This window comes from Labrus mixtus, chromosome 5 (assembly GCF_963584025.1).
Source record: "Labrus mixtus chromosome 5, fLabMix1.1, whole genome shotgun sequence".
NCBI lineage: Eukaryota > Metazoa > Chordata > Actinopteri > Labriformes > Labridae > Labrus > Labrus mixtus.
The window spans coordinates 8,750,242-8,774,012 of NC_083616.1; the positions used below are offsets into that span (position 1 = coordinate 8,750,242).

General features: G+C 40.1%; 2 protein-coding genes across 2 annotated transcripts; one reads left to right on the plus strand and one right to left on the minus strand.

The window, feature by feature from the left end:
* Window positions 1–2,290: 2,290 nt before the first annotated feature.
* On the minus strand, window positions 2,291–9,689 carry kctd9a (potassium channel tetramerization domain containing 9a). Its single transcript, XM_061037612.1, has 12 exons — window positions 9,518–9,689; window positions 9,074–9,195; window positions 8,945–8,988; window positions 7,907–8,003; window positions 7,725–7,783; window positions 7,510–7,638; window positions 7,324–7,391; window positions 7,139–7,234; window positions 5,974–6,123; window positions 5,461–5,566; window positions 5,250–5,383; window positions 2,291–3,851 (listed from the first exon to the last, which is right to left on the minus strand). The coding sequence occupies exons 1-12, from the start codon at window positions 9,563–9,565 to the stop codon at window positions 3,735–3,737; spliced, it is 1,170 nt and encodes a 389-aa protein (XP_060893595.1). The 5' UTR covers window positions 9,566–9,689; the 3' UTR covers window positions 2,291–3,734.
* Window positions 9,690–10,129: 440 nt separating this feature from the next.
* ankrd39 (ankyrin repeat domain 39) lies at window positions 10,130–11,949 on the plus strand. Its single transcript, XM_061037614.1, has 4 exons — window positions 10,130–10,541; window positions 10,738–10,841; window positions 10,925–11,128; window positions 11,220–11,949. Exons 1-4 carry the CDS (start codon window positions 10,448–10,450, stop codon window positions 11,364–11,366), a joined length of 549 nt encoding a protein of 182 aa, XP_060893597.1. The 5' UTR covers window positions 10,130–10,447; the 3' UTR covers window positions 11,367–11,949.
* The last annotated feature ends 11,822 nt before the right edge of the window (window positions 11,950–23,771 follow it).

Genomic DNA, 23,771 nt, shown 5'->3' on the forward strand with positions numbered 1-23,771 from the left:
AGATGGAGGGGTTGGAGATTTCCAATTGAGGAGGATAAGCCAGCGGGCTAATAATGTTGAAAATGCAATCAAATCTGATCGATGTCTAGGTATCCCACTGTTGCTAGGGACAACCCCAAAAGTTGCAGTGACAGGGTCTGGGTCAACCTTCCTTTCACATGTGTATGAGATTGTATTGAAGATGTCAGACCAGAATGCTTTTAATTTTGGGCATGTCCAAAACATATGGCCTAAGGTAGCAGGAGCCTGGTGACATCGGGTACAGCTCGAGTCTGCACCAGGGAATATCCAGGCTGTTTTAGCTTTACAATAATGCAGGCGGTTAAGGATTTTAAACTGCAATAACCCGTGCCCCACACATATTGACGATGTATGAATTATTTTAATTGCACTTTGCCAGATTTCCTCAGAGCTCCGTGTCCAAATCCTGCTCCCACTGTCCTTTCAGGTGCTGTAATGAGCAGCCCTCCATTTTCTGGATAGTGCTATATAAGCGAGTCACGTGACCCGTCAGGTAGGGCTTGACTTTCAGACACCTATCAAGCGGATTGGTCGGTGGTTTGGATGGGTGTGATGGAAAATGTGAGCGGGTGAAATCTCAAATTTGTAAGTACCTGAAGAAGTGTGGTTTTGGTAGGTTGTGTTGCCTCACAAGGTGGTCAAATGAGCAAAACAGCCCACACAACGGATTCCCTTATTAAACCACATCTGGAAAGATTTATCTATCAAGGAAGGTTCAAAGAGAGGATTTGAGGTTAAGGGCATGGATACTAGAGCCTGAGTCTGGCCGAAGTGTCTACGAAACTGTGTCCATATACGTAGAGTGTCTCTGACAACAAGGTTATCTGCATGGGCTCCAGTGGCCAGAGGAAGAGGACCACAAAACACGGAGGCTGGGGAAACTGTTGGACATGCCATCTGTTCCATAAGGGCATATGTAGGATTTATCTGTTGCAGGATAAATAAAGGTTGATCTCAACTTCTACAACCTTATAGGTTATATATTATACTATATCCTGTATATATATATCTATATATGGAGTCATATGTTCACTCTCTTTCTTGTTTTTGTTACTAGACCTGCAGCAGAGTTCTGAGATAGTTTCCCATTATACTTTTTTTGGTAGACCATAAATAGAGCACTACAAACTGCAGTCTAAAGAACAAAAGTCACAGATGAGCTTCTCAACATCTTACTGAGATAAAAACACCTTGGCAATATTTTAGGTAAACTATTTTTTTTTTGGGAAGCTTCAAGGGTGTCTTCACACAGAGACTCTGATGTGGTTATAAATCATGTCGAACAATAATCACACCAACTGAACATGCTAACAGCATTTATTATACCATGAAATGATCATCATTTTTTATATTTTTTGTGTCCACTTTCCCTGCTGGTGATAATATCCTAAAAGTTAAAAAAGAAATAAAATGTGTGAGAATAATGAAGCATTTCATCAGAACCGTCACAGTGATGACTTGCAGCAAATGAAATAACATCGTACAAGCAATCCTCTTTTCCTTATCTCAGAGAAAGGAGATTCTTCTTCACAGCCCAAAACACAGCAGGCTGGGCCCACATGTGGAAACCCCTCGACTATCTGTGGAAAAATAAAAAGTACAAGCAAAAGACAAGAAGGCCAACAAATGCTCTGGAAAAGTTTGCGAGGCCATGACACGTAGCTCATGCTTACATTGTTCAGAGTGTCTGACAGGTTGTCCAGCTCCCTTTTCCCTCCTGGGCTCAGTCCGTATGACCAGTGCTGACTGCAGCCAAAAGGTATAGCAGTGCACACAAGCAAGAGCCACAATGGCGACGGGGTAACCATGCTGAGGAGAAAAAAAGTCATTTTAACATTTATTTATCCCACAACACAAATACTGATGTAGTTCTTAGCCAGTCTTTACCTTCTGTTCATACAGCGGGCAGAACTCTCTGATCTGATCTTGTCTGCCGTCCTTTGTGAATCCTTCAATATTTTCAAAGGTTTATATAAACCTGTGCTGCTTTTTTTCCTCTAAATCTGACACTTCCCTACAGGGGGTCCCAAAGTGGGATTAAGCATCATGGTGACCTGCAAAGCTGTTTGAAAAATGACACATGCTGTGTGATTTCTGCTCCTCCATAAAAAACTAAAGGTTGCACAGGGAGGGATCTGTCCACAAATAGCCAACCGTTTTTAAGATTATCAATTCAGTAACTTTTAAAATGTATTTATTATTTGTCATTTTAAAGAAATGAAATAGGAATCAGATGAAATAGGAAAAAAAAGACACCGGAGAATCTTTCTTTTTCTTCATAGCAGTTTATTTAACAGTCATTTATGGAAATATATTTCCACGGTCGAGTGCAATATTCATAGATAGGGACTCATTCCAGACTCTCTTCCTCATACACAATCAAGCCTTTGTCCCATATCGCATTTAGTGAGATGTAGTAACATAAATAACCAGAACTCTTCCATTGATTTTGCACAACATGATTGCCTTCATCGTTCATTCTCACAGGCTGGGTACCTTGTGTTAAAAAGAACTGAGTAAATATTGTATTGCATCAGAGCAGCTTTGAGCTACAGCGAGAGAAGACGAGAAGCTCTTCACACATGCAGACAGACTGAGGTGAGACCCTCGACTAAACAGCTGACGACACCGTACTAAACTAAGAACCATTCTTTTGGAAGTTTTTTTTTTGGGAAACACTGGATTTGATTTACATTAAAATACAAGCACCAAAACTTGTGTTTTTTTTTTTTTGGTGAACAGGTTTAACATGTTACAAGTCAACATACTCTTGTGCAAAGAAGTTTAAAGAACGATTAAGTGATATATGTCGATACACGCAGAACGTTTCCAGGCAAACCCACTTTGACGAGACGTGAAAATGGCTCCTGTTGAAGCAGCCCAAAAAGGATTATTTTCTCATAATGAAATTAAGAAGGATAACTGATGTCATACGTAAACTTTGCAATAAATGCATGCAACTGTGGATCACTCACACGACGGATTAAAAAAAGAGGTAGATTCACATAGCGCAAAACAACGGAAAGCTTTTTAAGAACACAAGGTTTGAAAACCTCACAGCCATCGATCATGTATTGCATACATAAGCTGTTTTATAAACTAGCCTGTCGCATAGTTTCTTTTTTTTTTTGTTGCACAAACAGCATGTTGAGCCTTTCAGACTCTGCTGTTGTTATGGCTTTGGCTTGGCATTGCTTTCTTTAGAATATGTTAAATCCAACAAAATGAAGTAACAAACAGGAACAAAGAACCACACAGTTATTGGTAAGTGACCCCCTTCTGGTTCTGCTACAGCAGCATCAGTGAAGAAGCTCAGCGCTCTGAACTTCACTGAACACAGATGACCTTATTCAGACTCCCACTAACATGTCAAGTAACGTGAGCATAAATTATGTAAAACATGAAATGTGTACAGTCATGGATTGCATCCAAACGCATCGACATACACGAGGAACATTATTTTTGTTTTGGTGATATATGCAGCTGAACATTCAAATATGACTCTACCTTACAAACACACATGGACAACCCTGAATATATTCTAGTGCAAGATATTTAAAGCTCAAATAATAAAAGTTGGAATGCCAGGGATGTGCATACAGGTACCTGTGTCACAGACAGGTACAGAGATTGAAAGTAGGGGAATATAGTGGAGCACAGGTTCGTGAAAGAAGCCAGCTGATGTTCACACTGAACCACAGGTGTGAGCTCATTTATCTGACACTCTGAGACATGTGCAGAGGGGTCAGCATCTCTTCAAAAATGGCTCCTTTTACATTGGACCCTCTCAGGTTGGCTTCTTGTAGATCGCAGCCGGACAGGTCGCAGTTCTGCAAAGACAGGGGGATTCAATAAAGTGGGTTATAACACATGTGGTTTATTTGAAAAATAAACATGACGACTGGAAAACTTTTACACATTTGCTTGCAATTTGATTTAATTAAAATGATAGGTGCTTTTACAGCTGATCATCATGTCCCTTGTATTTTAAATGTTGTTTTTTTAAATGCCAGATTATGATGGCAGATGCCCCCGAGCTTTAGTTGTCCTATTTCAATAGCTTGTTTTGTCCAGCCAATAGGTTTATACCTGAAAATATTCACCTTTGATTTGTAAAACCGTTTTTTTAAAAGGACTAAGGAAGATGTTTACACTTGCAAAAAATAAAAACAATTCTTTTGGCATTTTCTGCTTAAAGGTCTGTGTCCATAGACATTGTTTTTGGGCTCGTTTTCAATACAAAACCAATGCAGTTCCGCATTCTCAGCGTTAAAACGCTGTCAACGTTTTTTTCACTCTAAACTGAAAACATTACAGTTAAACTTTTGGAAAACCACCACACTCGTCAATGTGACTTCTCCCTCACCGACCAATTAGAATCAAGACGAGGCGGGACTTAAAACATCAGCTTAGTCAACAACAATGGCCGAGGAGACGCTAGTCTGTCTCGTCTTTTCGAGGGTACAATTTCCAGGTGCAGAGATGCTGCTGATTCCAGGACATGACTCCTGTACATTGTTTTCATGTTTCAATCTACTGAATTACATCATTAAATGACCCCTTACTATATCATCAGACATTGAGGAAACATGCTATGTAGAAGTGCTGGCTTCTCTGACACAAATGCAGCAGCCAGTAGGTCCGTATCGGTCTGTATTCGTTTGGACCAGAGAGGGTAGGCGGTTTTAAGGCACCTCCACATGGCAGTTCTGAACATCGCTCTGTTCGCCAGGCAAATGGCAAACCAACAGGTGTTGCAGAGGTGGAAACTGGCTGTGGCTCAGTTGGCTGTTCGGTCCCCAGCTCAATGCAGCTACATGTCAGATGTGTCCTTGGGCGTGCGAGTGTGTATGACTGGGATTAGATACTTCTGACGGTCACTTTACATAGAAACCTCTGCCATCAGTGTGTGAATGGGTGTGAATGTGAGGGTGTGACCTGCATTGTAAAAGCGCCTTGAGTCCATTTACCAAAGCAAACCTGTTCATATATAATTTATTCTATTCAACCTTTTCTTGGGTTTGTGTAAAATGTGAGGATTCTGCTGCATTCTAGCCATTTAGGCAAAAGCTCTGATGTGCACCAGAAATACACAATCTATAGGAGCAGCAATGACATGCAAAAAAAGCTATTGGGATCTCTGTTACTGAAATTATTTTTGTGGTATTTGTAACTAAATATCAACATGATGGTTTTGAGTCATAATCCTTCTGATGGCTCCAACTCACCTCGAGATCCGTCCCTGCTAAAGTGGCTCCCCGCAGGTTGCAATTCTTCAGCTTTGCATTTTTCAGAGTGGCCACACGCAGGTTAATCCCAGTCATCTGGCTTCCTTCCATGTCCACTCCTTTCAGGTTAGCACCTGATCAGAAAAACATTTGGTTCAGATTTATTTTCACATGTGAGGCTCTGCTTTGGTTTAGAGTGGGGATCGATCACCTTCCAGGTTGGCCTTCAGACCGGATGGATCTTCAAAGTTGCATCCTTTGAGAGAAGCTCCCTCTGCATGCGAACACAGCATCTTCACACCCTGTAAATTGGCACCCTTAGAAAGACAAGCCAAATAATCATTATGTTTTTTGAGTTCATACTGGGTGACACCCTAAAAAAAGGTTACGTGAAGTTAACAGATTGGAAAAACAGTCTGCTTGTTGCTCTTCTAATGAGGTGAGAGTGGATTTGTGTTTTGTCAAACTTGTGAACAGAACGGCCCTTCCTCCTCACAGCTGAGGGGACAGCAAGGGAAAAGTGGACAAACACAAAAAGACTGGTCCATTGTTTACCAGCAGGAAGACCATCAATTCAGAATAACACAAAAATGACACATTACCTAGAAGACCAGGGAAATGTTTCCTCCTGGCTGAGTTCTTCAGTGTATTCTATGTTGATGTTTTCTGGTTACATGAATCATAAAATGCTGACATGGAACATTTAAAGAGCTATTTGACTTACATCCAGGTTGGCTCCAGACAGATCGGCTCGCTCTAGATTAGAGCAGCACAGGTTGGCATGTGAAAGATTGCAACGGCTCAGATTGGCCATCTTGAAATTGATGTAACGTAGATCAAGTCGGGAAAGATCAGCGCCACTGAAGTTAAGACCCTAAAAACAGTACAAATAAAGGTGGTCAAAATCAGTTTCATATGATGAACTGATGGAAATCAGTGTTCTTTTCCTTCATGTTAATTGTGACAAAAGACTTTCTTCTTTGTGATTCCTTTTTTTTCCTGACAAAAATGAGTCATTGACGATATTGACGATATCTACTGAATCAAATCATACAATGCCTTACTCAATCATCAGACATTAAGGAAACATGATATGAAGTACTGGCTTCTCTAACAACAATGCATTCAGGTGCGGAATGGTTTGTTTTTGTTTTGACCAGAGAAGGTAGGTGGTTTTAAGGCACCCCACACGGCCGTGTTGCACTGATTGAAGCGGGCAAGTGAACTGGTTCGGACAGATATAACTGATTCTCCCCGGCCTAAAAAGCCTCTGCATTTTCCTAATAAACTCCAGGACCAGAAACTTGGTTAAATTAGGATGAATATTGGAGATGCTTTTGAAAAATGGAGGGGTTAAAACGCAGAAAAATTTCAAGACTGATGTGGAGCTGGCTAAACACTGAAGCTTCAGTGACATAACAACCTGCATGCGCCTCGACTCTAGGGTGGAGGGGGCGGGGGGAGACAGCTCTCTGCAATGTTTTGAATTTGGACTGCAGTACCCATTTTAAACACTAGGTGTCAGAGTTACATATTGGTCTGTAAAAGGTGTTTTAAATGGGTTTTTGAGTTTAGATAAACAGCTTAAACACCCGGTTGCCTTGATACCGATTCCTGATACCTGTATTAGGTTAATTGAATTAGTTTGAAGAGAGAATATCTTTACTAAAAGCAATGACTTAGTAAGGACTTTTCATTGACTAAAACTGGACTAACATGTTTTGAGTTATCGTTAACTAGAGCTATAAAACTATCAAAAGTTAAAATAACTCAAATGAGACAAACTAATGAACATTTTAATCTAAAACCGAACATTACGTCTAAATCTAAAATATCTGCCAAAATGAACACTGATGGACATATCTGAAAAACTTTGGATTAAGCTGTACCTGACAGCGGAGCTCTGATTTGGTTGGTGTTGCCAGAAGAAAACGAACAAACTCTTTTCGGGAGATGGGAGAGTGGTCCTCGGGTGGTTGTGAGTTCTGTTTTAAAAGTAAGCATGTGGTGAGTCATGACGTATCAAGGAAGTAATCACAGTGCTTAATGAACACTAATCCACACTTCATATTACCTTGATTGCGGCTTCTAGCTGTTCAGCAAGTTGCTCTATTCCAAAGAAGCGAGCCTCCTCGAGAACACCTGGAAGATGTTAAAGAAACACATTTCAAACTCTATCGGGAGATTTGTTGGGAATTTAACTACTGACCTTTGTTGAGGGATATAGTTATCAATACTTAAGAGTTTCTTGAAAGCTTACCTCGTATATTTATGCCTTCATTAATAATGAGCTGTCCATGTCTTAGGTAGTTGAGAATGGGCTCAAAGTATTCAGGGCTGCGGTCGATTAAGTAAGCTCCATGCTCGTCCTGCTTGTTCCCCCACACATCTAGGGAAAACACAGAAATGAAGAAAACTCAAAAGGTTGCTCACATGTGACTGACTGCAAACTGATAGGCTGTAGCCATAATTTACCTTTCTCTCGAAACATGTGAGCAAGCATACTCTCTGGCTCTTTGCTTACTAAGGTGCTCCTGAACACAAAACAGACACATTCAGGACAGAAGACAATGAATAAAAAAAATGTAGCTGCAACAGAGACAAACAAACAGAAATATACACTGATGTCTGGCAATCGCAAGTCTTCTGTGATGTACCTGGTGGTGGTGAAGGGACGACCACCAATATTAAGTGTCAGCCAATCAGTGTGTGCTCCGTGCTGATCAGATATAACCTTGGCTTCATTTTGAGGATCTGTGATGCAAAAAAAGTAGAAGAATAAATATCTCCGAGTAGAGCTGGGCAATCGTATTTCAATTTCAATAAAGTTTTTGGTTTCCAACGATCATGAAAACAAGATACCGTGAAGCAATCCTTTTTTTCCATAGGTTAGTCATGTGTGGTTACCTTTTCAAAGTGTTTATTGTTCTATTTTGGCCACAAGAGTACATCACCACTATCTCAAAAACATCATTTAATTTATTGATTAATAGTATATATTATTATTTGTATATATTTACTGGATATTTTTAACTTATTTATTTTCATTTTTTGCTTGTTTTTCAAAGTGTTCAGAATGTCAAAGTGTCAAAAGTGTTTAAAATAGATAGATGGTTGTGGTGCAGATGTTGTAAAATAAAAAGTAATCGTGTTAACATTTATAATTGTGAACTCAATATCAATTGAGCAGAGACACCTCCCACCCCCCACCAAGGACTGTTTTTCGCTGCTGGACTCTGGAAAGAGGTTCCGCAGCCTCCGAAGCAGAACTTCCAGGTTGTGAAACAGCTTCTTCCCACAGGCCACAAGACTCTTGAACACAAAAAAAAAGAATCCCTCCATTCCACCTCAAACCCCCACACAGGACTACCTCACTGGACTGTAAAATACAATATAACATACATCACAAACGTGCAATATATTTATCTGTATAGTAATTTTTACCCATAGCTTTTCTTTTTATATCTGTTTATATCTGCACCTTATTTTTTTCTATGTGAATACTTGCTGCTGTTTTTTATCCTGCAATGCAACGAAATTTCGTTCTTATCTGCACTGTAAAGTACAAGTTTGAATGACAATAAAGAAAGTCTAAGGCTAATTAAAAATAATCCTCATGATGATTTTTTGCCACAAACGAGCAGCCCTATCTCTCTCTCTTCCACTGACAGATGATGACACATGACAGCACTCACCAATAAATGGATCTCCTTCTGACACATACAACACGTCATCATCTCTGTCAGGAAAGACAAGACGGAGAAATTACAAACAGAGTTGTCATGCCAACAGTGAACTCAGAAACACATCTATCATAAACTTACCTTATAAGAGCTATGTCATCTATGAGACCACCTTTTCCATTGTACAAACAGGAGGCTTTGATTCCTAACTTATTGCTGGCTACGGATAATAAGTCTGACAAGGTCCCGTACACTGCTACAACCTAAAAACAAATCATTAACACATAAAAACAAATCATTAACACATAAAAACACATCATTAACACAGTGGGATTCATAAGATTTAACATAATAGATCACTCTTGTAAATACATTGGTGTGTCGCAGTTAGCAAGATTGTTGCCAATAGTAATATCCATGTGAAAAACAAAACAACAAAGAGTAACCCTTGACTCCATATGACTATTATATAAAATATGTAACTTTAGAGAGTGGTTATGAGGTCATAATGAAACACGTATGTTCAGTGGAAAAAGACAGTCACACAGCGGCCTAAGCTCCCACAATTAACTACATTTTACCCACCTTGCCATTTTTACATGTCCCGTTAATAAATAAGGTAACTCTTCTCATTCTTTAGGCGCTTTGGTTACAAGTTTTTTGCTACAATGGCTACAATAATTTGGCTTTAGCCAGCTAACACTTGCTTGCCGATTCAAGCTGGCTAGCTAGCAACATCAGACAACAACACGAGACAGAAGATGCTTTCAGGAGCAATCGGAAAAAGTGACTACTATGAGGTTGCAACTCGTACTTTGCCAAATGTTCATAACTCCTTGTCCCCTCGTCAATATATTTAGATACAGTTTTAATAATTATATTTAGTGCATCTTCCAGCCTGGTGCATAAATGACAGTTAAAGCTTTTCAGAACAGTGAAAGAGGAACGGGAATGATTATGCCATAAATAAATAAATAAAGACTAACTAAACTGACTGACTGAGTTGGTGAATTGAAAGAGTCGTTGCAGCAATATGATAGCTCACTTGTTTTAATCATGAGATCACCAGTTAACACTTTTGTGTTACAGTTGCTTGTTTTCTTCAAAATATGTGAAACGATAATTCCGATAAATCAGAGGGCCCCTGAAGGGTATCTTCCGACTGCTGCTCTACCATTGGTCGGAATGTTCATACGTAAGCACGTTTGACCTGTTTCGGTCTACTGCAAACGTGAAGCTATCCTGAAGGTTTTCGTATTCACAGTTCTCAAATAACATTATTTTTGGGTTATTTTCGTCAAACATTAATTGGCTGCGTAACGTTTTTGTGGGGCTTGTATGTTTTAGAGCTGGTCCTGTTGGTTGGGGTAATGCACCACGATGTTGTGGACCTTTACAAGAAGAAACGCGGAACCGACCAACAAAACAAGTTTATTGATACATATTTCTCAGAAACAAGTGCTCAACTAAAGCTTTGAATCAGTCAGAAACAGCTGTTTTAAACAGTTTTTCACAATGGCGTTGGATAGACATCAATGTTCGTGTTGCTCCCATAAAGTCTCTTCTCCCAGTGTTTACCAGACTCTGAATGAAATGGATTTTGAACGAGGTTTGCCTTTATTTGCCTTTCAAATGGTAGATAGGGAGATCAAGGTCATATAGATGTTTATAAGTGAAGGTGTTGACCGCCTGCATTCAAATTCAAACTGATGTGTATTTGATTAATGACCTCTGATAACAGTTATTTAGTTCATGTAGTGGGTGTTTTGTTGCTTACAGCTGTTGTGTTGTATTCTTCTCTACAGGTATCTGGTCTGCTGCAATGGACGGGGACCTGGAGCGAGTTAAAACCTTGGTCCAGAAAGGCACAGACCCTGACCTGAGAGATGCAGCTGGATACACAGCTCTGGTGGGCAAACTTTTAGCCTTCAGTGTTATTGACTTTTCATTCGTACCTAAACCCCTGGCTCATTTCCGTGTGTTTTATTTCAGCACTATGCAAGTCGCAGTGGCCATCACACTGTATGCAAGTTTCTTCTGGAGAATGGTGCTTGTGCATCTCCCCAGACACCAGGCGGTGCAACACCGCTCCATCGATCTGCTTACTGTGGTCATCTTGACGTGGTTCGACTTCTGCTGCAGCACAGAGCAGATCCGATGACCTGTGACGACGATGGTGCATCACCTTTACATAAGGTGCAGAATTACTTGAAACAATAACACAACAAGGCTGCTTCATGATTTTTAACCTGTGCCTTTATTTTTGCCCTATTTAATGCTCGAGCAGGCAGCAGAACGAGGTCAGGAGGAGGTGTGCCAGCTGCTTCTTGAGCACAGTCCAGCGCTCTGCAGCCAGGTGAACAAGAGGCTGCAGCTACCCTGCCAGCTAGCACCCAAGGGAGACCTGCAGGAGCTCTTAAAACCATCTGGGTGAAATCAGGAACACTGCAATCTGGGGCATTCAGAGGTGCTATGAAGAGACATTTAGATGGGTCTTCTTATATCAGGATTATACTCATCTTGACCTGGATTGAATAAATTTGACTCCTTTTTCTTTTCAGACTTGGGCAAAGAGCCACTGAGTAAAACAGGTTGGACACAGCATTACATGTCTAGTTTGTAAGCAAATGTTACCTTCTTATGCTGCAACCATAAACTGACACAAAAATGGAAGACTCTACAGTGAGATAACATTAACAGCAAGGTTTTGAGTAGGAATGTTGCTAGAGCATCTTATGTACTAGCTCAATGTAAACAGAGGTAAAAGTACACAACACATGATCCTTTACACAAGAAGTATAGAAATGGTGTAAATGAAATACCGCTCAAGTACTGATATATTTTCTTCACAGAATTTTAAGTTAAAAGTTGAGGCTCTAAAATGTATCGACATTATGAAAGTAACAAGATATTTCTACCTGATGAAGTTGTGCAGCAAAACCTGTTAAACTTAAATACATCCAATGTAAAATACAAATGTATGTGCAAATGAATTTAACGGAAATTAATGCCTTTAATGTGAGTTCCCCTAAAGAATTATTAAAGCAAGCAAGTAAAAATCAGCTTTTGAAAGTGCAAGAAATACAGAGGACACATAGGTGCTAACAGTAAAAAGTTGACAGAAAAACAAATCTTGATTTGCGAAAACTCTACTAAATTAAAATGATAACGTGACTTCCAACACTGCTTAGAAATGGCTAAGAATGATGGATTGAAGTCACATATGGATATTAACAGTTTACTTAAAACACCAGCTTTTACACTCTCACCCCACCCAACACCATTGCAGCAGCATCAACGATTATTTACCTTGAACTCGAGCCATGTTTGACAAAGCAGTTTGTATTCAAACTGGAGGCCAACACCTCTGTGATGTGTTAATTGTAAAAACTTCTGCACATTTCTGAGTAAATCCACGCTGTGTGTTGTTTTAATATGAAGCAGCAGGGGGAGCTGTTGTCTCAAAAGAAATGTGTGTTTTTTCCAGTAGACCATGTGAATTAGCTGGCAGCCTTACACACAGTGACCTCATTCGATCCTCCCAGCACCATGTCTGAAAACTAAACAGGGTGAGTGTTAGAAAGAGAGAAAAGTGAAGCAGTTACAGCGGGTAGTAAGACATCACTGCTCAGGGAACTTGTTTATGACACTCCATTGGGTTACTTGTTTTGTATCAGTGCAGTAAGTCACCACTGATTGCGACATGTTGTTGCAGGTCACCCTGACACATTGGGATCATTAGAAAAGTTTCAAATCTGACATAGTCCACGTTCAGCCAAAATAGTTTTACAGTAACCTGTTGCTTCTTTTTCAAAAAAGTGTGAGTATTTGAGCAAAAACATGAACCCTAATGCTCGTGGTGTAAAGCATTTACACTTTTTCACACTGAGAGCAGATACTGTCTTTGTACTTTTGTCAAAGTAAAAACCGTCTTCTTCCTCAGTCTGCTGGTTTTGCACTGCCCTGAACCTACGTGATGTGCACATAACTCCCTCCTTTTTCAAAGTAAAAGCCTCAAACCCTTCAACTGTTCTCCAACAAAAAAAAAACATGTTGGCTATACAGTAATTGTGACCTAGAATGGAAGATTAGGAAAAATAAAAAAATAAATAGTCACCATCATATCTGGTTTTATGTCTTTCTAAAGAAAATACAAATGACTATTTAAAAGGATTAGCAATTATGAGTCTTTGAGAGGATTAATCCTTTCTGTAGTCATGAAAAGCAAATTACTGAGCTGTGTACTGAAACCAGTATTTTGATTTCAAGGAACAAAAGAACGGGAGCCTGTGAGTGAATAGAGGATGTTGATATTTCCATGTCTATAGAAACAGATGGAAATACTTGAATCTTTTGTCAAATATACTTATTCAAAGCATGCTCAATAAGTAACACATGCACATACAGGAGGCAGATACAGCACAGTTGCTGCACTTCTCCTGCGCTCCTGCGTGCCGCACAAACACAATCCAGCGGCAGGAAACCTCTCGCTGCAGTCTGAGGAACTTTCATTGGGTCCACTGGTGGGTGGTGTTTCCAAACTACCTTCAAACCACATCCAGTGCTGTGACTGGAGGGGTGCCAGGCCACATCTGGAGCTCGTTGCAGCTGACGCCACACAGCACAAGGAGATGGGGTGTTGGAGAAGGGGGGTTAGATGGGGTGGGATGGGGGTATTTAAGCTAGGAAAACTAAGCCAAGAGAGCTGTTTACGCTCAGTGACAAGTTTCCTCCTTCCACACAGCTGAGCAGCTGTAACGAGGATCACCCATTTTGAGTGCCACATGGCTGTAATAGCAGGGGTGTGCTCTGCCTTTTTCACTGGTCACTGAAGAAAAGACACCCCTGTAATACTTCTAAATAAAAGACGTTACTCTGTATCAGAGCAGTAAGTCTGACTGGCACACAGATGATCACAGCCGCCCACAGCACCTCCCGATTGTTCCCCTGCCAGGTTCTGTGTAGCACAATCAAAGTTGATGTCTCAGATTTGCAAGCAGTGAGTTTGGGTAATGAAAACCCTCTGTGTCACTCCGTAAAAGCGCAGGAATATTAAAGGGCCTCGTTCTTTTTTTTGATAAATGTTCATGAGCTGGTTTGAATTTGAGAGCTGCTATCCCCCCCCCTTAATGTGGAAACAATCAGAAACCGGCCTCCTAGCATCGACAGGGGGAAAAAAACAGACTTTGAATGCATCTTTCAGAAATGGCTTTCAATTAAATGCAAACTTGACTCAGTTTCTTCAGTCCAAACTCTCCGGCGTATGATAGATGAGGGTTAAGGTGTGATTTTTTTAGGATCAGCTTTGAGAGCTTTCCTTTAAAAGTGACGACTCCACAAGACGAGGAATTCGGATTACAGCTCTGTTTAGTGAGATTTATTTGGAAAGCAATGAAACTTCCTGGCGCAGGAACCCACTTCCACCATAATGAGGCCGAGTTAAACCGGGACTGGATGTTATTTTCTTCAGGAATAGAAGGTGGTCTGTGTGCCATGCTTGAACGGAGCATTTGAAGTCAGTGCTGGGACTTTATTTTAAACAGCACTTTGGATTGAGCGTGGATGAAGAGAACAGTTTGTCCTCTGTGTGGATTTCTTCTGCTAGCAAAATTGTGATCGAGCTGCAACATTTGTCGTTTTAAAGTGTTCCAGCCTTTTTATTTCCTCTGCTGTTGATGATAATTCCTGGTCCTTATCGTTCTTGCGTCCACCTGTACAAAATGAATGCCACTGTCTGGCCTCCCTGCTGCCCCGACAGAGCCCGACCTGTCTGAGCTATCCACAAGTAATCAGGTAAATGGCTGGCAGATGGGCACATATTAAGAAGGGGGAGTACCAGAGTCTGGCATGGAGGACCGCCCTGTATCATCTCATCTGCATCGAAAGGGAAGCAGGAGTGTTAGTGTTGGTTGATGGGGGGTGTAATCAAATTTTTCAGGAGCTGCTGCTCAGAGATACTGCATAATCCAATTTAGGTCCACTCCCACTTCAAAGCAGCATGTTGTCTGCTGCCTGAAGTGATGTTGCAGATCTTGAGCTTCAGCTTTCCAGGTCAGCGGGTGATAAGAGCCATGAGTCCAGAAGGCTGTTGCTCAGATCTTCCCAGCAATCAGCACTGAGACTGTCAGGCTTATCAGGTGATCCAGACATGTGAATCATGTTTTTTTTTTCAGGACTTTTTTAAAGTAAAGATCTTTCTGTCGTTTTAATATCAGACATGGAGGCCATTTCAGTACAATTTGTGGCCACACTTAGACTAAAACGCATCAAAAACATCTGGCTGATGTCAAAACATCCCTCCCAGCAATCATAATCACGTAAAAGTTTCCCCAGGAAATTGTGCTCAGGGCACACGCTGTGATTTTGCTCTTATTCTGGGTTTTTATCAGAGGGAACATTTATTTTCCCAGATGTTTTTTTTTCCCTCCAGATTCTGTGATGGCTGGTTAAGCTTCTTTATATTGATTATGGAGATGTAATCTTCTCAAAAGCAGGGCCAGACAAACAACCCACAAGCTTTACCATATGAGTCAGAGGACGATTAATGAAGCTTCTGGGATCATATATCAGGTCCCATCATACCTGACTGTTGTAGAAACTACACACATATTCTGAACTATAGACTACACAGGCCCGTACTTATTGGTCAGTGAGATAAGTTCTACATAAAGATGGAGAGTTTGCAGGCTCTCTGATATTACATGGACCACAACACCAAATTATTCTAAAAGTACAATCTTAAAGGCATGGTTGGTAATTATCAAAAACTAGCATGATTTTGAAAGTAGCATTACATTGCCACGCCCCTCACTTACATGCAGTGCCGTTGCTCCTAAGTTCATTGCTTGCATTGTGTAGAAACTACCTCGTCTCATATCTCATGTCTCATTCACGGTAATCAAACACTAAACTGTGTCATAATACATGAATATTTTACTACTCATGGCTAACAAACTCACAGCATAAACTCCGTCATCGTTGAAGCGCTTTGAGCGTGTGCTCGTGCACGCAGGGAGTACAGAACGAGCAGGGAGACAGGGAGGCGTGATTGGTTCATCAGATTGGTACCTCGTGGCAGACATTGGTCGAAGTTTTTACATGCTTACAACTGCTACAGATGACGGTTTTCTTCATTCCTTTTTTACAGCACATGAGTTATTCATTTCTGTCAGGACATAAAGGCGATTTTAACCAAAATCTTAAAAAGTTTATCTGGAGAAAAATAGCTACCCCTGCCTTTAAAGCCTCTTCACCAGTAAGTACACCATAACAATTGATCAAATGAATTTGTGCAATGAGTTAGAGGAGTAAATTCTTATTTTTTTATTTTTCAGCCAAAGTGTTACAATTTTATAGTTTCTCACACTTTGATGTATTTTTCTTAAACAATAAAAATCCACTCTACTCTACATGCTCAGTACCAAACAGCAGTCAGAATTTAGCGTCTATCTTTTCGGATTTGGCATCTAAAGAGACAAATATTTTTTTCAGGAGTGGAGTCCGGAATAAAAGGGTCAATATTGCAATAACAACTTCTATGTCAGATAGTAATGCTGCTCCTTTAAGTGTAAATAGGCAACTTCTTGCTAGAACTTTGTTTTCCACACCATCTTTAATTGTAATTATGTCAGTGCTCCATTAGCACGTGTTTCCGCTGCCCCCACAGAGGCCAAACAAAGCTTTGTGAACCGACATGCTGATGTGTGGTCACAGTCCGTTAGCCACACCAGTGCTGGCTCCCAACGTGATTCAGTGTCAGGCAGCTTTACTTCACAAAGATTTTATTTGTTTAGAAGACACAGACATGTTCAGTTTTTAATTTGTCCTCTTTTTGTCTCCATAGAATAGAATGAAATGAAAACTTGGGTGTCCACAACTTCAAGGAAAGGTAAGATAGTCAATAGAAACGTACATGTGGAGGTAAGTATTGGGGATCATTTGAGTACTTTGGGGGAGAGTTTAGATAATCAATCGATCAATCAATCTTTTTTTGTATAGCGACGATTCACAACAAATGTTTTCTTGAGACACTTAACAAAAAGCAGGTTATCAGACCTTACTCTTTGTTATTAATATAACAAAAGAGCAGGTAAAAAAAACATTGTTATATTACGAAGACCCAATGTTAATCCATCATGAGCACAGCACTTAGCAACATCTAGCAAAGTTACAGTAAAATAAGATAAGATAAGATCATTTATCCCACAAATAAGACATTGACAGTGTTACAGCAGCAAAGAGCAAGGATAGCCTAAAACAGAGAGCACACACAGAGCACAATAAAATAATTGAGGAACCAAAAACAGAGCTGCAGTTGTTACAAATGTAGTCTGAACTTTCACAGTTGTTGGGAAAAACATGATCATGCACACAGCGCACATAAAAGTTGAACATGTTGCAGGGTGCACCAAGTATAAGTTCTGTATATTATTGCTTGTAACTTATTTAAGTAACTTCATACACATCATGGGAAATTCAGTTTTAGGCTGTAACAAAAAAGCTGCACAAACGAAACAATGCAGCTGACACCACATTAGTCAAGAATCCCTCCACAATCATCAAAACATCTACAACTGCAGTGACAATCCTCCCATTGAGCGTGATTGACCAGAGGAACGTAACACCGGTTTGCACGTGTAATTGAACAAGATGGTTACGCTGATGAACTAAGACTCATACAGGCACGCCGTCCCTCTGTCAGCAGGTGCCCGGCACACACAGCCCCATTCATATGCGCATTCCTGTCTCTCCTCTCGCAGCCCAGCAGGTTCCTCCCGGGCCACTCAGGACAGAGCCTGACGCACACAAAGGGTCTTCAATCTGCCTCAGACAACAGGCCGCATAAAGGCCCGGAAAGCCACAACAGCGTCCTGTCAAAAAGAGGACTGGGGGGTGGTGAGCAGAGCTTGGGGGGCTCTGTGCAGAGCAGAGGCGCTGCTGATGGATGGATGAGGGCTGGGCTGGGGAAGGCCTGTCTGAAGGTTTTTGTGTATAAAAGGAGGATATTTGTACTTGTCCGGTAACAATGGAACGAAAACAGTAAAAAGCTGGGACAATAAAACAGCACTTTGGGGCGATAAAAAAAAAAAAAAACTCCTAGGGAAATCATCATGCAAAGCATCCCCTGGGGGGGCTGGGGAGGGAGATATTGTTCATTCTGAGGATTGCATGACTCCATGTTTGTTCTCATGCTGATGTGTGGCTTTGGCTGCCTTCGGTTTGCTTTTGCATAAGGTATCCCTGGCTTTAACAGTGTCCGGCACATTTCCTTACACTGAAAGGAAGTGTGGAGTGATCATATCTGCCACACCTTATCCTAAGGCAGACGGTGTTCAGGATGAACTTTTGTCTGCTGCATGCATCTGAGCAAATGTTCAACTGACTTTAGTGCCTATGAGGTCCTGGTCCTACCCCAGATACTGTACTGTGTAATTATTAATAAAAATCATAAACTCTACTGTATGCCGTCATTTTATGGCCTTTCAGTATCCATGACCCGCCTATACGCTTCTTTAGCTACCATGGCATGTCCACATCACAGGGACAGCTTAATGATAAATGATTGAAGCTTTTTCAAACTAACCTTGTTTTATACATGTTCTGCTCTTATTCCCATATGTCTGACAGTAAACAGGTAAAGAAAGAAACACAAAATGTCTTCTTTTTGCTGCTTTATACCACCAAATGCCATCTTTTATTGGTATTCAATTGCTTTTTATTTTATTATGTCTCATCTGTTGCGCACACATTTTACCACCCTCAGCTTTCACTGTTCACACTGAGGGGGAGATTTCCAGAGTTCCAGATATATGACTCATCTCTTATCATAAGAAGAAAACAATAAAAAAACAAAACAAATGAGTAAACAGTCACCATATGTTTCGGAGTGCTGCCAAGGCTTTCGAGTCTTGTGGAGAGCTTTTTCTTATTAACAGCTTAAAGCACATCTCAAGGGAACCCTTTATCAGAGACACAAACAGAAAAAAAAAAAAAAAAACGTCTGTAAAATGTCTGGTACCAGACTGCTGCTGCATCAAAGATCTCTGCCGTGTTTTGATGCTCTGAAACCGTAAGATGTGGCTGATGGCAGCACATGCACGTTTAACTCTCACTATTAGTTAACTTTATGAACATGCGTGCTTTTTCTCTGGTATGTGCGCGGTTGTCAAAGTCACACTCCATCTGGCTTGGCAGAAAGCAGCTCTCTTTGAAGAAGCAAGTTCATTTGAACCTAAAGTGCGTTCAACAAAAAAGGCAGTTAAGAATTGTTAAAAGTGGGAGTCTTACCACAATACAGCAATCAAAAAGCAGAAAATGAAGACAATATGTTCTTTTACAGTCAGTCAATAAAACTTCAAGGAATTTAGGGTAATATGTGTTATTTTCTTGCTTAGAGACAAAGAATTGATTGACACATTTCTTGTAAATATTAAGCTAAAGCCATTAGCTGGTTAGCTCAGCAGAGAAGCAGCTAGCCTGGCTCTCTCCACGGGTAAGGATCCCACCACAGCCTTTAAAGCTCACTGATTAACAATGAACATCTTGTATTTGAATCCATGCAAAAACCATGGAATAAAAACCAATTGTTGTTGTTTAAACCTTTTGTGCCAGGCATTTCCTTTTCAGGACCAAATCAGCTCCTGGGGTCTGGGCTGGTTGCCTTTTAAGTTCACAGTGATGAAAATACAAAATAATTCACTGCAACTACTGTACTGATAACCATAGACTGTTAATATTAATGGGCAAAGCCTGAGTAATGTCACTCATCTGTTACTGCAGGGGGCTCCGGAGGCTCATCTACAGCAGTCTTCATGCTGGAAATGCTGTCTCAACCTAACTCTCATTCCACCTAACGACAGGCTGAGAGCTGGATCTGAGGCAGGTTTCAAGCCTCCTGACAAACCGCTAATCCGCACCCGCCTGTCAGCCAGGTCAGCCTTATACCTTATTCTGCACAACTCGCTTCATTCATGAAATCAAAACAGATGAGTTATCAAAAAAAATGATCCACCCGTACAGTGTGTGCCTATGAGGACAATAACTAATCAGACCAAAATCCTTCTTTTGTACCAGGATTTAAATATGGTCATTTCTGCTGTTAAGCATATCTGAATGTGCTGAGTAATGCCCCGTTTCCACTCAAGCAGTCCACTTTGGTTCAGTACATTTTGGTACGGTAAACCCTGATCTTGCGTTTCCACAGCCAAATGTACTATTACGTGGTAAACCGAGTGTAAGCTGGATGGCGATTAACGCGTCAGCTGTGTCATCGCGTGACATCATAGCAGCACGACACAGTGTAGCCTGCCAATAAGTTCAATGAAGAAGATAAACCCCACACATTAAACGAAGGGCGACAATGGAGAACGTTAAGCGGAGGTCTGCACCGCCAGTCAAGTCGTCCACGGGGTGGTGCTACGTGCTGACTTTAGTCGCAAAAAACAAAACAGCCTTGAAATGACTCTCTCTGTAACCACAGGGTATTTATACATGGCTCGATTTGTGTTTGTCCTTTATTACGGAAGTCATCATTCGACCAATGAACAGACTGCAATGTGTCTAGCTCCAGCCTTTAGGGTCAGATCAGTACCCTTGGCACTTGGCATCCCAACATAAGGGTAGCAAAAAAGTAGGACGGTACTGATCGGTTACTTTGGTACCATTCCCAACTTTCGACAGTGGAGACGCTAATAAATGAGTACCGTACCACACCTAACTAAACCGAACTGTACTTCTGCATTGGCTTTATTTTTTAACACCGGAGGTCGACACTTGTTGATAACTCTGTAATAGCTTACAGCCCCAATATCAAACTGTTGTGCTAAGCTAACTGTTGTGCTAAGCTTAGTGACTGTTGGATTAGCTTCCAGTTATTGTGCAGACTTAGAGTAGCATCCATCTATTCTTACTCTCAAAAAGAAAAACCTAAATCCTAAATTTTCACAAAATGTTGAGCGTTTTTTAAACAGTACTCCACCAATTTAGCTTCTTACTGAAACGAATTCTGACTCAGAGTTGACCAATTACAAAAATTCAACAATATACCAGAGTTATTGTCTTATCCTTCTTATTCAACCCAGTTTCATAGAGTTCCCTATTGCAACTGTTTTGTTCGAGATTTGGTTTGTGTTATGCTAGTTGTAGCTTATGTTGCTTCTTTGCCTCAAGAAGAGCTGAGTAGCACGCCAGAGGTCGGGTTGCCTCACTTCTTTATTAGTTAACCAGATGTTTTTTGTTTTTTTTTCATTTTGAAGCTTTCAGTCATCAGGATCCAGAGGTTTGATCAATTTTGATGTATAGGTCATTCATCAGACTTCACACAGCTCCTTCTGAAGCCGCTAATGGCTTGATAGGCTTACTATTGTTTCACATTTTTAAAAGCAGACTTTGATGTGTAACATGGAGGGGAGTTATGCTTTAAGTGAAAATAATAAGATAACCAAAGAGTTATCACCACCAGTATGTAGCAACTTCAATATACACCTTCATGTGATGGGCGTTTTCATTACTTTGCTTTCGCTGAGTGTGTGATGTTTTCAATCTAACAGCATTTACCTGTGTGTGCTTTATTCTGAACTCAAAGTTAGTCAGTGTTGTAACTTTATGTGGATCGTGGTGTTTTGTGGGGCCTTTATGTAGGCCTAACTCATTGTTTTGTTGTGATCTCTTCTTAAAGTTTATGGTGTGAGGATTGCACGAAAGATGGATCAATTACAGTATCAGCCCTTTATCTAATCTGAAGCACATCCTGTTACAGCATGCAGATATCCTTCTTTGTTTGCACAGGAGTTCAGTTTAGGGTTTGTGTTGAAACTAAAAGCAATAATATAATGGCTGCTTCCTAAATGGAGGACAGTAGAGTAGATACAGCAAAAACATATAAAAAAATATTTTAGGGGACAATTAGGGAAAGGAAATAAATAAAGTAATCTATTTTTTTGCATGCATAATCACCACAAAAGGTTTACATTGCATGAAAGGCGGACATATGTTGAAACACAAATCAGTTTCTAAATCATCCTACTCTTTAATCTGTCTACCAAGCTGGGCTTCATGTGTCTCTGCAGCTTCAGTCGTCAATCAAATGTGACATGAAATCAAAGACCATATGAGCTCTTCATATACGAACTATGTGTTTGATCAGGCAAAGCAATCTTGTGTTTATGCTGAGTTGACAGATACTTTTGAAATCTTGACTCTCTTTGAAACGTTGCCAAAGCATATGATCTTTAGGCCAGCACATAAAGCTGTTTTATAGTTATGTTGAACAGGAAGTTGATGAAAGTGCTCACCTTCTGTCAATGAATTTGCATTCCTGTTAGTCTCTCTGACATGCTGCAAAGAAAACACATTTCCCTCCAAAGAGACATCTTCACATTTTGACCCTCACAATCTGATGATGTTGAACTTTTTTTTTTACATATCTGTTGACAATGATACTTAGACCTTTTCTATCATCAACTTGTGTTCCTTTGAAATTACTAAAACTTTTTAAGGTACAATATTTAATTTGGGGAGGGACGTTTTCACAAAGAGCTCGACAACTTTGTAAAAAGAAAAAAACATTGGAATAATTGTAGATTTATGTCATTATGTAACTTTTTGCAGTGTCCCTCCAAAAGTGGTAGCCTATATACAACAGAAAACGAAGCCTGTATCCCTCTTACGGGAATCTAGCCTATTTTATTTTTGGATATTCCTTTTTTAGCCTTTCTTAGATTAGCCTACTTTATTTGGCATGACTACATTTGACGTGAGTTACCTAGATAACAGTCTATGGTCGTTAAGTGTAACGCAGGAGCTCTATAATTATTTATAATCCCAGTATTAGTTTATAATCCCACTATGCAAAGAGGTCGGTGTGAAGAGTTGGTGGAGGTCTGTTGGAGCGGTGCTATGGATGGCAGGGGGAGCCAGGTTTCTTCCAGCCCCGGCAGACCTGCGTCAAGTTGAAAACTAATAGCCTGGATCTGAATACCGAATGCGTGACCTTAAAAATAAAAGTCTTATTTTAGTCCCAGTAAAAAGTTAACATGGAGCCTTTCAACAAACAAAATAAACGATTATATATATGGAAAGCAGTTGATATAATGTGTAAAAATAGTTTAAATTCTAATATGGTGAACAATTACAAATGGCAAGGTTATGACATAAAATGTGAACACAAGTTTAAATAAAAAGTGCAGCGTTAACATTTTCTGTGTTTGTCAAGTTGCAAAACAGTCACAAGGCCTGCTCTCCATTTTTCTAAATTGGTATTTGTGTATTAGTGCTCTAAAAACAACTGTATCAATCCACGTAGGCTACTTCTGCAAAATACTGCATCTTCCCCCAGTTATAGGCCTTTTCCTCAGCCTTTTTCCACCTATTCTTTGGAAAATTCCCAATGTTTAAAAAGATTCAACATTTAAAGGTAGCAAAAATAAGTGATGAGGAGATTTCTTTACTGGTCGTTTTTATTTCAAATACCTGTTAATAATCGTTATTATTTTTTTTTTTATTATTTGTCGATTTGTATAGCCAATTTGGTTTAAATATTTCTGCAGTTTTTACCCGTAAAGCACATTGTAACTTGGTATTGAAAAGTTCCAGACCTATATAAATACAGTTATTAGAGCAGCTGTGGCCTTTTCTTAAAAATCAGACTTAATAAATGTTCGTTTGGTAATGTATATATTTGGCCAAGTTTATCTACAAAAGTTAAGTAAGGTTACTGTCCAGTAACTTCCGATAGCTTTTGTTTGATAATGTCGGCTTTTATTTTATGCTATAACAGAGACCGGAAGTAGTCTATGTCACTCTCCCGGTCTTGACAACAGTCCGGAGGATGCGCATACTC